The sequence below is a fragment of the Ovis aries genome, chromosome 1 (assembly GCF_016772045.2).
Source record: "Ovis aries strain OAR_USU_Benz2616 breed Rambouillet chromosome 1, ARS-UI_Ramb_v3.0, whole genome shotgun sequence".
Taxonomy (NCBI): domain Eukaryota; kingdom Metazoa; phylum Chordata; class Mammalia; order Artiodactyla; family Bovidae; genus Ovis; species Ovis aries.
Window position 1 is genome coordinate 66,276,017 of NC_056054.1, and position 13,579 is coordinate 66,289,595.

The 13,579-nt window shown below is 41.7% G+C and overlaps 1 protein-coding gene across 2 annotated transcripts in view; it reads right to left on the reverse strand.

Moving 5' to 3' along the window:
- Nucleotides 1-1,128: 1,128 nt before the first annotated feature.
- Nucleotides 1,129-13,579, reverse strand: part of LOC101119773 (guanylate-binding protein 4-like) — a 29,761-nt gene continuing 17,310 nt past the window's right edge. The window contains exons 5-12 of one of the 2 annotated variants that reach the window (XM_004002172.6): nucleotides 12,077-12,186; nucleotides 11,678-11,874; nucleotides 8,537-8,782; nucleotides 7,348-7,628; nucleotides 5,676-5,888; nucleotides 4,274-4,376; nucleotides 3,758-3,951; nucleotides 1,129-2,925 (exon numbers count right to left, since the gene is read on the reverse strand). In XM_004002172.6, the coding sequence (XP_004002221.2) occupies nucleotides 2,692-2,925; nucleotides 3,758-3,951; nucleotides 4,274-4,376; nucleotides 5,676-5,888; nucleotides 7,348-7,628; nucleotides 8,537-8,782; nucleotides 11,678-11,874; nucleotides 12,077-12,186 (1,578 nt within the window). In that variant the 3' untranslated portion in view covers nucleotides 1,129-2,691. Of the gene's footprint in view, nucleotides 3,952-4,273; nucleotides 4,377-4,805; nucleotides 4,873-5,675; nucleotides 5,889-7,347; nucleotides 7,629-8,536; nucleotides 8,783-11,677; nucleotides 11,875-12,076; nucleotides 12,187-13,579 lie in introns of both variants that reach the window. The other variant, XM_042240229.2, reaches the window with a different exon arrangement.

Consider the following 13,579-nt stretch of genomic DNA (forward strand, 5'->3'; position numbering starts at 1 on the left):
TTTCTGACATAGAAACTCAAGGAACCCAGAGCACGTGGGGGTATCCAGTCCCTTCCAGAGAAAAACAGCAGGCTCAGATGGGTGTGCACGTGCTTTCCACCCAAGTCCTCCTCTATATTGGCTAAAAACTGCCATAGAAAGGGCTCATTTGCTTAGGTTTATAAATGACATGATGTTATCCTTTCTAGTCATTATAGTCTACCTATACGCATGTACTGTCATGCATGTGTGCTCAGCTGTGTCTGACTCTGCAATCCCATGGACTGTAACCTGCTAGGCTCCTCTGTTTAGGGATTGTCCAGGCAAGAATACTGGAGTGGCTTGCCATTTCCTCCTCCAGGGTATCTTCCTGACCGAGGGATCGAACCCGCGTCTCCTGCATTGCAGGCGGATTCTTTACCTCTGAGCCACCAGGGAAGCCCCATAGGCACGTGCTGCTGCTGCTGCTAAGTCGCTTGTCATGTCTGACTCTGTGCAACCCCATAGATGGCAGCCCACCAGGCTCCGCCGTCCTTGGGATTCTCCAGGCAAGAACATTGGAGTGAGTTGCCATTTCCTTCTCCAGGGCATGAAAGTGAAAAGTGAAAGTGAAGTCGCTCACTCATGTCTGACTCTTTGCGACCCCATGGACTGCAGCCTACCAGGCTCCTCCATCCATGGGATTTTCCAGAAAAGAGTACTGGAGTCGGGTGCCATTGCCTTCTCCAATAGGTACGTGCTAGGTATAGTTTATTGAATAATGTAAAAAATATCCTCTTTATACATCATTAAGAAGAGGAATTTCTTTAAGACTTTTAATTTACCAATAATATGAAGGATTGAATTTTTGCTTACATTTCACACCTCTCTCCAGATGACCAAAGTTACCGTCTGTAGATAAATTCGGATATGTCTGTTGTGAATAAATCAATTCATAATAGGTACATAACTGTTCTCTTTATAAAAGCATTTGTACAGCAATAATAAATACACCAGAGCCTTGAACATTATTTTCACTATAAACACCATTTCCATCTCATTGTTAGGACTGTAGGTTATTACTTTTATACTTTTCTGTGAATAGTGAATTTTTTAAAATGATTTTGAATTCTTTTATAATCATAGAATAACACATGCACAACAGGAAAATGCTTTTCCTTTGAAAAAGAGAAAGATTTATTTTCAAGAGAAAATTTCCTGCTAGGTGATGGGTATTGAAATCCATTGTCATACATTTGTTAGGTGAGTATTAAGCAATGAATAACATTACACAATATCTGTCATACAGAGTGTTTGATGTACACAGATGAATTATCTTAATAGAGTTGCTTACATAGAAATGAGGCTGCAAGAAGAGATTTTACTAGTCCTCTTGGTTTAGACAGAAACCAGCGGTAATTGATTTAGTTTCTGGGTGCAATAAAGGTGTTTTATTCTAGCGAGCAAATAGGAAACCAAGATTCAGAAAACTTGCAGGTTGGAACTGGAAAAAGTTATTTTTTCCAAATGGTAATTAACATTAAAATACTTCAGAATAATAAGTGTGCTCTTTATGTTTAGATGCTGACTCCAATTAGTGCCCATAGGGTGATTAATAGAATGTGAATTGACCAAATCTAGAATGAAACATTTTAAGGTGATTTTGTACAGGAGGTCTTCTTATCTGAATTAACAGCAAGGAGTTTGTTAAGTGGCATAAGAATTAGCAATGAAGTCAGTATGGCTTAAAACATGTGTTATGTCCGGAGAACTGAACAGATCCCAACCTCCTTGCACGAACAGGACATAAGGAGGGAGGGGCCATGGCTCTGCTAGCTTGCATGTTCCAAGGTTCACTCCTGTTGCCCCACTTCTCCCCACCCCAGAGGGAGCCCAGGCCCTGAGAGAACTTCAAGCCCAGAGGACTTGCCACAGCTGCTCACCATGGACCAGGCCTTTGCTTCAGAACAGGACTTCCCCAGACTGCAGATTGGTTGTTTAAATGTTCTTGCCTGTGTTACACTCAATGTTCACACAACTAGCAGAATATAATCTGAACCTCAAGAGATCAAAGGAGCTCACGACACTTTGCTAGTCCTGCTTCCTTTTATTTCTTTTTCTGCTCTGATTGCTGTGGCCAAACCTTCTAAAACTATGTTGAATAGTAATGGTGTAAGTGGGCACCCTTGTCTTGTTCCTGACTTTAAGGGAAATTCTTTCAACTTTTCACCATTGAGGATAATGTTTACTGTGGGTTTGTCATATATAGCTTTTATTATGTTGAGGTATGTTCCTTCTATTCCTGCTTTCTGGAGAGTTGTTATCATAAATGGATGTTGAATTTTGTCAAAGGCTTTCTCTGCATCTACTGAGATAATCATATGGCTTTTATTTTTTAATTTGTTAATGTTGTGTATTACATTGATTGATTTGCGGATATTGAAGAATTCTTGTATCCCCAGGATAAAGACCACTTGGTCACGGTGTATGATCTTTTTGGGTTGTCGGATTCTGATTGCTAGAATTTTCATTCAAAATTGTGTGGGTTTTCAATTAATTAATTAATTTATTTTTTGCATATCAAGCACTGGCAATCACTTTTGTAATAACTTTAGTAATTCTTTGGTAATCAGTTTTTAAGCTCCTCTTCAACAAAACTATCATGACATATATATTTTAAAAATGAACTGTAGTGTTACACTACTAAAACATCAGAAGCCTTTCAAAATATACTTAGGAGGGTTTCTCAGCCCCTTTCATACGATCACCGAGAAATTTCAGTCCCATACCAACTACTTTATAAGGCCCAGGGAGTACTGCAACTAATGCCAAGCTCGCCATATCAAGGACATCTGAAATATTGAAGGACTTTTTAGTTGTTCGAATACCTTCTTTTAGTTGATCTATCTCTTTATCTAACGCCTCAGCTTCCTTTTTGAATCCATCTGTGAGTAACTCTTTTTGCATCTGTAAAAAGGAGAGTCCCTTTTTGAAAATATCCCAAATCAGCATTTTGCGTCAAACAACTACAGTTGATATGCATGTGTGTCTATGTCTCTAACACTTTAGATTTTTTTATATTATTCTAATATTTGTAAACATTAGTTTCCCATGTTCCTTCAGCACCATCGTCTTGGGTACAGAGAAGCTGGGTATAGGTCAGGTCTGAAAACTACCCCAGGGAGAGGTTCCAGCCTTATAAATACACTTTGGGAGAACATGTAGGTGAGTCCTAAATATTTGTCAGTATCACTGAGGTAGAATGACCAGACACACGTGACCAAAATGGCACTGCTGACTCACTTCAGAACTCTAGCTATCAAACTCCAGGCAGGGACAAAGAATGTATTTATTTTAGGGGTATAAAAGGAATCAGGAGATCTGATCAGGAAACAAATGTAGCAAAGTTTATAGCTTTCAGCATCCAGTATTTTATACCAGGCACAATCTGATATTTTCAGGAGCAGATGGAACTATTCCAGGTCTCTGACGGTTGTATCCCAAATTCTAAGGACTCTAAGACTGAGGTCCTATTCACTTGGGAACAAATGTGATGCTATAATCACCATGAACAGCAGTCCAGGAGCCTGGGCCATGTTATTTGTCCCACTGAAACCCTAACACTACAGAAGATGCTGAGTCTTACAGACATAAACCGATTCACATCTCTGATGTTACAGTGAATCCTATGTTTTTGTATTTCCTTCTGGGATCTGACTTAAGGTCAAATTCCTGTCCCTTTATTCCTGAGGAGTTAGGGTCTCCCCATCAGGCCCCGCCCAGGCCCATCTAGACTTACCTTCAGCTTGTGCTCCAGCATCGTTTCCTGCTCTCTCAGAAGGTTTTCTCTTTCCCTTTCCATCTTCTCTTGCAGTTGGGCCAGGTTTTCTTTGAAGCTTCTCTCTTGTGCCTCCATTTTTTGTTCTTCTTCATTTTGTTTCTCTCTTAGCAGCTCCTGTTCCCTCTCAGCTGCATCCTTCTTGGCACACTCAGCTGTTTCACAAGAATTTTAAAGAGGGGAGAACATGACTTATGTTGAGTTGTCACCTCCTTTGCTCAGAGATAAAGTGGCTTTAATATTGTGGAATGGAGTCTGACTGTTCCTGCTACCACATCAGACAACATCTTTCAGCATATGATGTAAAGCACTGATTGGATGTACATATAACTCACACTCCCCCATTTACTTCCATATATAGCAGAGAGGTTCCATGGAAGAAGAGGAAGCTCTAGTGTCAGGAAATGTTTGCTCCCACACCTGCCAAAAGACAACAGGAGCCACCTTCCCCTCTGAGAGCTCAGTCCTCCCCTGTACCTGCCATGGCCTTGTCCCCAGCAGTGAGGGCCTGGTCTGCCTGCAGGATGGCTTCCTCTACTCCTGCCTGTGACTGCAGGTAGCTCTGGAGAACCTGGTTGGCCTGAGGAATCAAGAAGGAGCAAAGACTTGTCAGGTAGAAAAGACGTAGTGTCTTGCTGTGGAAATTATTGTTCAGTAAACTATAGACTGCATCCTGTAAATTCTTCATCCTTTGTAGGCTCCTCAAATGGTTACAGACCTGAGAATTATGTGCATGTCTACAAACATGCACGGAGCATTTGCTTGGAAGGCCACCGGAGCTGATTTTCAGGAGTCCCAGAGAGCCTGGGTAAATAAGAGTCTTAGCCCTTACAGTGCTGCTGCTGCTAAGTCGCTTCAGTCGTGTCCGACTCTGTGCAACCCCATAGACGGCAGCCCACCAGGCTCCGCCTGGGATTCTCCAGGCAAGAACACTGGAGTGGGTTGATCTCACGTGTCCCAGGACCCAGAGAATAAATAATAACTTGATAGAAGCCTGAGTCAGACTTACCTGCTGACCCTGGAGAGTCTCCCAGATTGGCTGGAGGCAACTGGAGCTTCACTTGGGAACATAGACACTGGCAGAAGACATTCTGGGAAGCTCCTTCCACCACTTGGACACTGGTGCTGGTGAGCACCATTTTGGAACCTTCCCCCTATCTTATTAGCCCCAAGACCCAGCCCGGCCCTAATGCAATGTTCTGCAGATGCCAGTCCTGGGATGCCTCAGGCCAAGCAACTGACTAGACATGCATGCAGCCCCATCCACCAGCAGATCTCCTGAGCCCACAGCTGCCTCTGGACATGGCTGTGCCTACCAGAGGGCCAGGGACCCAGTCCCACTCACCAGGGGGACTGAGACCTGAAACTCTCCAGCCAGAGACGCTGAGAGACATCAGGGGAAGATACTGGGTACAAAAGACCTCAGTTTCTCAGTCTGCAGGGCCAGTCCACTCATTAGCAGGCCATGTTATTCCTGGGACCAGCTGGGTTCAAGACCACCTGGACCAATATCAGGCCGACACAATCTTCAAAATCCCCCAGATCCAGGAGCCTAATGGCTCTACCATGGTCAACACATGCTCTGGAACTCCTGGATCCTGCACCCAGACCCCAGGACATGGCTCGCTCCTCTAGCAGGGTGTTACTAGATCTAGGACCTGGCTCACCCACCAGTGGGCAGCCAACAGACCTGGGATCTCCTGGACTCTTACTCAACTCATCAGAAAAACAGCACTAGACTCAGAACCCTCCTGGGGTTCCAAGTCAGCCTCCTCATGATGAGCTGTCTCTGTGCAAATCAGGATCTGGCAACCAAATGAACCAACAAAGACCCTTTGACTCTAATCTGCTGCTCTTTCCCAATCCTATTGCTCCTCACCTTAACTCCTTTCCTGGGAACCAGTTTATAGTCTTGTTCAAACTTGTTCCTTGCTTCTAAATAGAGACTGTGTCCTCCAGGGACAAAGAATGTGCCTCCTGAAATACTTTTCACCAAGGATTCTGAAACCTGCTTAAGCTCAGCCTCACAATATTTGACAGAAGCCTCTTCATTCTGGATCATGAAACTGTCCTTCTTTTTCTCCATGATGTCCTGCCAAGGAAATAAGGGAAAATTTAATAGAAAGAAGTTGTTAGACAGGATGGTCCAGCTGTGCCCCCTTGGAAGAAGCAGTCTGACAGCATCAGGGCACATGAGACTCAGAATAGACATGGAGTCAGGCGTCAGTTGTAGTCCCAGTTCTGACCAACTCTTTGTGTGACTTGTATGAAGTCCCCTAAATTCCCTGGGCTCAGTGTCAACATCTGTGCAATGAATGGGTTGGCAGAAGCATAGTACTACTTTAACAGATTAGCATTAATAGTGATCTATCCATCCATCACCAATGAACAACGAAAAGACAATTATGACTGAAAGTAGGGCTTCTTCTGCCAACTTGGATGGTAAGGATAAAACATACATACATAGGAAATCAAGTTCCTACTAATGAATTAACTATACACTGAGCAGGGCTTCCCAGGTGACACAGTGGTAAAGAATCTGCATGCCAGTGCAGGACATGCAACAGATGCTGGTTCAATCCTTGGGTTGGGAAGATCCCCTGTAGGAAATGGCAGCTCACTCCAGTATTCTTGCCTGGAAAATTCTGTGGACAGAGGAGCCTGGGGGCTATAATCCATGGGATCTCAGAGTGAGACGTGACTTAGTGAAACAACACCACACCAATTAGAGTTTTCAATTTTTCTTATATTCTCATCTTATTGAGAATTTGAGTGTGTGAAAATATAGGAAAAGAAATGTTTTGCTTGTACTTATAAATTCCAATCAGGCTTGCTTTCTCAATACAAAGAAGAGATTTTTGTAACTTATAATGGTCAAGCAAGTCTGAAAGTCAGACTTTCAGTGAAGGTGCTAATGATAAGCAGAATTGTGATCTCCAAGAGTTCTCTTTCCCAGGGTCCACACTCTACCTAATCCCTGGACTTGTGAATATGATGAACAATTATTCTGTGTACAGACTAAATTGCACAGAACATGTTGACTTTACAAAATGGAGATTACCCAGGTGGATATTACCTGGTCACACTTGCACTTTACATGTTATTCTTCTCCAGTTGGTGGCAGAAGTGGTAGTCCAAGAGATTAGAAATAGAAGAAGAAAACAGTGCACCATTGCTGCACTGAAGATGGAGGGGAGTTCCCCAGAATGTCCATGTGGATACCAAGTCAATGTGAACCTTGTTTTTAGCTATGGGACACCAAGCAGAATACCCACAGACCCTGGGTGGGATCTGACCTGAGGAATGATAACCTAATAGATGTGTGTTGTTTCAAGTTGCTAAGAGCAGAGTAATTTGTTTTGCCACAACAGAAAATAAGAAGCCCAATTTTTAGAAAATTGATAACTTGTAGCCTGTAGAGCCCTATCAATCATTAGAATCTAAACTCCTTTCATGACAAGAAGCACAGGAACCATTTTGTCAAAAAGGGGGAGTCTCAGCATCACTCCAGAAGAAAGGAATCAGGAAGCATATATTCTAGGACACATTACCACGAGCTTCTTCTGGAACATCAGCTTGTCATCCTTGAAGGAGCGCTCCATGAAGATGGCAATGGCTTCCTTCTCACAGGCTGTGTGCACCTCCAGCAGCTCCTGGAGCGTGTCTGTGGGAAGGTTCAGTCGCTGGGTCATCTGCTCATTGTAGTGATCAGCCGCCTTCTGCACGGCTGCTGAGTTCTCACGCTCAGCCAGAGTTATTACTGCGTTCTCCAAACAGGGAACTCCTCCACTGTTGATGGCATTTACATAGGCCTCCACCAGAGTCCCCAACCCTGAAAGATACATAATATTTATTAAATGGAGAGAGAATTCTTGCCTGTTTTATAGGTTTAGACATTAGCACCTTAAAAAAATCACTAAATTTTATGGAAGTGGAAGTTCCCTTTTCCTCTATTTATTCTTCTCCTCATTCTACTTACTCATTCTTGGATCCTTCTCCTGTTTGATCTATGGATCTACTTCTTTATAATAACATCACTATGTCTACTATTCACTCTATCTTTTATGATTCTCAAATTCATCATATTACAACATTGAACAAATGATCTCAAACAATATGCCCAAGATTTTCCTAGATCACTTTTCCCATTGTAATAAAATAAAAAAGAACTTATTATAGATATAAGTAAGTTACATAGCTTGTGGGCATTATTTGTAAATGAAAATGTCTTACTGAAATGTCATCAAGAATTTCAGAATAGTTGAAACAAAAATGAAACCAAGCAGGGCTCATCTCAGCATGACTGCCCAGGAGGCATGTCTGTGAAGCCAGCCCTGTACATAAGATTGTATTTACATTTGTTTCTCAGACTCTCAATGAACTTACACAGATTCATAACTATTATTTACTTTCTGCTTCATATAAATTCACAAAATATCTTGCCTATTCTCACTCGAAACACTTATCCCTTCAGACATCTCATCACCATGAAGATTTCTATCTTTAATTTATATCACTAATGTAATAGTTTCATGAGATTTGGTAGACTGCAACAAGCACTTATATATGCTTCTTTAAATGAAGAAACATGCATTTTCATGAGTGGTGTGAACATCCATTTTCCAAGTCACATGGAGAAGAAAACACAACTGCAGAGAAACCAAGAGAAATCCAGAGTGTAATCACAAGTTTACCACACACTGAAGCACAGAGAGTCATGAGGTAGAGAAGGAGACTCACCTCCCCCAGTGACAGTGATTCCTTCTCTTAGGGTCTTGGGCTTTGCATGGGTAAAGATATATGAGCAAAACTCTTTTGATTGCTTCTGGAAATTCACATCCAATTGGTTATCTGATAGTTCCTCAACACGGAGTAATAGCTTTCTGTCATTTGTAGGCCGGTCAAAGACAAAGCACTTTCTTTTTGGAAAAAATTTCCTGACACACTCTCTGGGCATGTTGGAATTTTGGATTTTGGGATCCTTGCCTGCAGAATTGGAAAAAGAGCAATCATGAAAGGAATAGGGGACTGAGGACTTTCAGTTCCAAGGATCTTTGCATCACTATAACTCTTGTGCTCGTATATCTCCTATTATTGAATCGTGCAAATCAATCTTACACTAATCTACCCAGAGCTGGAAAATCCCCTCGTCCCCCTTTTTTGTATATCTCTGAGAGCAAAGGAAGTACTTCTGAGGAGGCGGGGGAGGAATCCCTTCTTAGTGACAAACTTCTGATTCTTTTCCTTAACTTTCCATGCTGTGCAGTGGATCAACTACTTATTAGATGTTTCTTGAGTAATAGATTAATCCAAGAAATTGTCAGAAATATTTTTCTGATATTACAGTTCCCATGTGAGAAATGACATATGGGCTCTATAGTAATGTGATAGTAGAAATAAAGATATTTATTATATATTTATGATATTGCTGGAAAAATAACCTGTGGAAGACAAATGATACTCAGGATGTGAAGAAACGCTTCATAAATCAGAGCAAAAAAGTACACACATTGTAGATAGATTGGCAATTACTGTAGCATACACTATTTCATGTTAGTGTAGCCTAAATGAAACCAATCTCAAAGAAAGGCAATGCCAAAGAATGTTCAAACTACCACACAATTGCACCCATCTCACATGCTACCAAAGTAATGCTCAAAATTCTCCAGCCCCGGCTTCAATAGTACATAAACCATGAACTTCCAGATATTCAAGCTGGATTTAGAAAAAAACAGAGGAACAAGAGATGAAATTGCCAACATCCACTGGATCATCAAAAAAGCAACAGAGTTATGGAAAAACATCTATTTCTGCTTTATTGACTATGCTAAAGCCTTTGACTGTATGGATCACCACAAACTGTGGCAAATTCTTCAAGAGGTGGGAATACCAGGCCACCTAACCTGCCTTCTGAGAAATCTGTATGCAGGTCATGAACCAACATTTAGAACTGGACATGGAACAACAGACTGGTTCCAAATTGGGAAAGGAGTACGTCAAGGCTGTATATTGTCACCCTGCTTATTTAACTTCTATTCAGAGTACATCATGAGAAATGCTGGGCTGGATGAAGCACAAGCTGGAATCAAGATTGCCGGGAGAAATATCAATAACCTCAGATACGCAGATGACACCACCCTTATAGCAGAAAGTGAAGAGGAACTAAAGAGCCTCTTGATGAAAGTGAAAGAAGAGAGTGGAAAAAGTTGGCTTAAAACTCAACATTCACAAAATCAAGATCATGGCATCTGGTCCCATTACCTCATACAAATAGATGGGGAAACAATGGAAACAGTGACAGACTTTACTTTTGGGAGCTCTGAAGTCACTGCAGATGGTGACAGAAGCCGTGAAATTAAAAGATGCTTGCTAACTGGAAGAAAAGTTATGACCAACCTAGACAGCATATTAAAAAGCAGAGACATTACTTTGCCAACAAAGGTCCATCTAGTCTAAGCTATGGTTTTTCCAGTAGTCATGTATGAATGTGAGAGTTGGACTATAAAAAAAGCTGAGCACCAAAGAACTGATGCTTTTGGTCTGGGGTTTTGGAGAAGACTCTTGAGAATTCTTTGGACTGCAAGGAGATCCAACCTGTCCAACCTAAAGGAAATCAGTCCTGAATATTCATTGGAAAGACTGATGCTGAAACTGAAACTCCAATACTTTAGCCACCTGATGCAAAGAACGGACTCATTTGAAAAGTCCCTGATGCTGGGAAAGATTGAAGGCAGGAGGAGAAGGGGACAACAGAGGATGAAATGGTTGGATGGCATCACTGACTCGATGGACATTAGTTTGAGCAAGCTCTGGGAGTTGGAAATGGACAGGGAAGCCTGACATGCTGCAGTCTATAGGGTCACAAAGAATTGGACATTATTGAGTGACTGAAATGAACTGAACTGAACTGAAACCAGGAGACCTCATCTCTTCTTTCCGTAATTTTACACTGGATGTGATTACTATATAGAAGGATTCTGGGCATCTACCAGTAGTTCAACAAATACTTATTTATTGAAAGAATGAATAAATTATTGAAAGTGAAACTTAGTCACTTAGTTATGTCCAACTCTTTGCAACCTCATGAACTGTAGCTTGCCAGGCTCCTCTGTCCATGGAATTCTCCAGGCAAGAATACTGGAGTGGGTAGCCATTTTTTTCTCTGGGAGATCTTTCCAACCCAGAGATTGAACACAGGTCTCCTGCATTGCAGGCAGATTCATTACCAGTAGAGCCACCAGGGAAGTAAATGATCAAGTGAACAAAAATGAATATTGCTTCCAGGTACCACTCTGCTAAAATAATCTGAATAACTAACTTATTATATTAGCTGACATATACTATGTCAGGTTCTAGGATGAAGAGTGTGATATTATGAGGAAGAGCATATAAAGGATCTGACAGTCTTACTGGAAGGACATGACAATGCTTTTTTCCTGAACTCTGTAGTGTATAAATAGCCTATCTATCAATATGAAGAAGTAGCTACCTATGCTGGTAAGATGCACTGTGTTAAAGGTACTTTGAAAATTTGTTCGTTTACCTTTTGATTCTGGTTTGATGGATTATCTTTCTCAAATAGAAAAGGAGAAGCACTTAGATTTACTATGTAATGTAAGTTTATGTGAGCCTGTTTTTTTCATGGTATTCATTTCTCTAAAATAATTTGGTCTAATATTGGATTCCACATTTCCTCTGTGAGCTTAAGCTCTGGTCACTAGAGTTTTCCCAGTAACAATAATGATGGAAGCCACCATCTATCATTCACCAGGCACCATTAGCATGGCCTCAACTCAACCTCAAATCAAGACTGACATAAAGTACTGAATGTCAGAGCTCTGCCCTACCGAACCATCCAACACTCCAGCCCTGCTCTGATACCTGGAATCAACTTCAAGGCATTCTCCAGGTACTCATCTTCAGTGATGAGACAGTCATCTAACTCCAGTTCCAACATGAAATCCCGCACAGTCCAGATGAAGTCTGGAAAGAAAGTCACAAACTCGGCTGAGTCCTCTTCTTCACTGTAGCTGGGAGATGATTTGGTTCTGATTAACTCTGTTAGTTCAGTCACATAGCTGTGATTAGCTAAGGAATAAGAAGCACCCTCCAACACGATTTCCAGATTTGGCCCCAAAACACGTTATATCAACCTTCTCTTTTGCCCCATTTTCCCTCTATATCAGCCATGAAAATGGAATCATGGGAAAGAAGAAACAGTATCAGTCGCTAGTCCCATAAAGTCAAAGAAATCTGCTGGTTCAGTTCCTGGAAGGATACTGCAGCTGCTCCAGGGCCTGGTGGTTGATGGTGCTCATGCTGTTGTAGACAAAGGTGCTGCTCAGGAGCACGGCCAGGGCAAAGATCCACGAGTCATTCTTGGAGTCCCCCTAAAAAGTACATTACAGCGTGAGGATGCTACTCCTCATTCTTCCATATGGTTGTTCATTTACTATAACAGTTGTATTGTAACTGAATAGTAAGGCAAGTAGCATAAATTTTCAAGGCAATGCTAAATGCAAACCTTTTTGGTGTTTACACTGATCCCGCTAAGCACTTTGGTGTGGTTAGTTATTAACAGAAGTGAATGACATCATAAATGTGCATCAGGCTTCTCTCGTGGCTCAGTGGTAAAGAACCCACCTGCCAGTGCAGGAGATGTGGGTTAGATCCCTAAACTGGGAAGATCCCACATGCTGTGGAGGAACAGCTTGTGCACCACAACTATGGAGCCTGTGCTCTAGTGCCCGAGAGCCGCAACTACTGAGCCCATGCACTGGAACTGCTGAAGCCCACGCACCCTAGAGCCTGCGCTCTGCAATAAGAGAAGACACAGGAGTGAGACGCCTAAGCACTGCAGCTAGAGAGTGGCCCCCACTGTCTGCAATGAGAGAAAAGCCCGCACAACAACAAAGACCTAGTGAAGTGAAAAATAAAATAAATAAATTAACAGAATTATTTTTTTTTAATGTTGAATGTTTAATACAGTGCCTGGAACACATAAGTTATGCAACAATAAATGGGCCATGATTCCTTTGCACTTCTTTTCTTGATCATAAGCTATGTTAGGAACTAGTGTTATTCAATTTAATTCATCAACTATTCATTGTGCATTTAGAAAACAGCGGATACAACATCTCCTTATATGGATATAAAGTTTCCTATTACAGTCCCTCCTTAGAGAGATGGAGGGGCAGATTAACTGGCAACATGTAAATATATCCAGGATGCCAGGCATGAAATCTAATACTATACGGTAAAAGACAAAGGGGATGATTTCACATGAACCAGAAAATGTACTCTGTGCATTCAGAGCCAGACGTGATTGTGTCTGACAGTCATATGATGGCATTAGGTTAAAGAGCTGGGCTTTAAAGAAATGACAGAACATGGACTTCTGCAGTTACAGGGACCATGCACACGGAGGGTCCACAGAAACCAATCACAGTTGTCAGAGAGCATGATCAGAAAGCGTATTACATGCTCCTTTTATTTGACTGAAGTAGTGGTTACCCATGTGGTCATAGATGATGAGGCTGAAAATGAGATTCAGGAGAAGTCATGAGCGACTTTGGAACAGAGTATATATTGCCGAGACACACCGCAGGTAGGGAGGGCAGCAAGTTCTGCTGCTATCAGTGTGCAGTCTGGTGTGCTTTGGTTCCTTGACAAATACAATTAGACAAAAAGAAGAAGGTCATGCAAACTAGAATCTAGCAGGATCAGGAGACCATCTTGGGTTGACACTGAGATGATTATTGAGTACTTTAAATCTGGATTTTT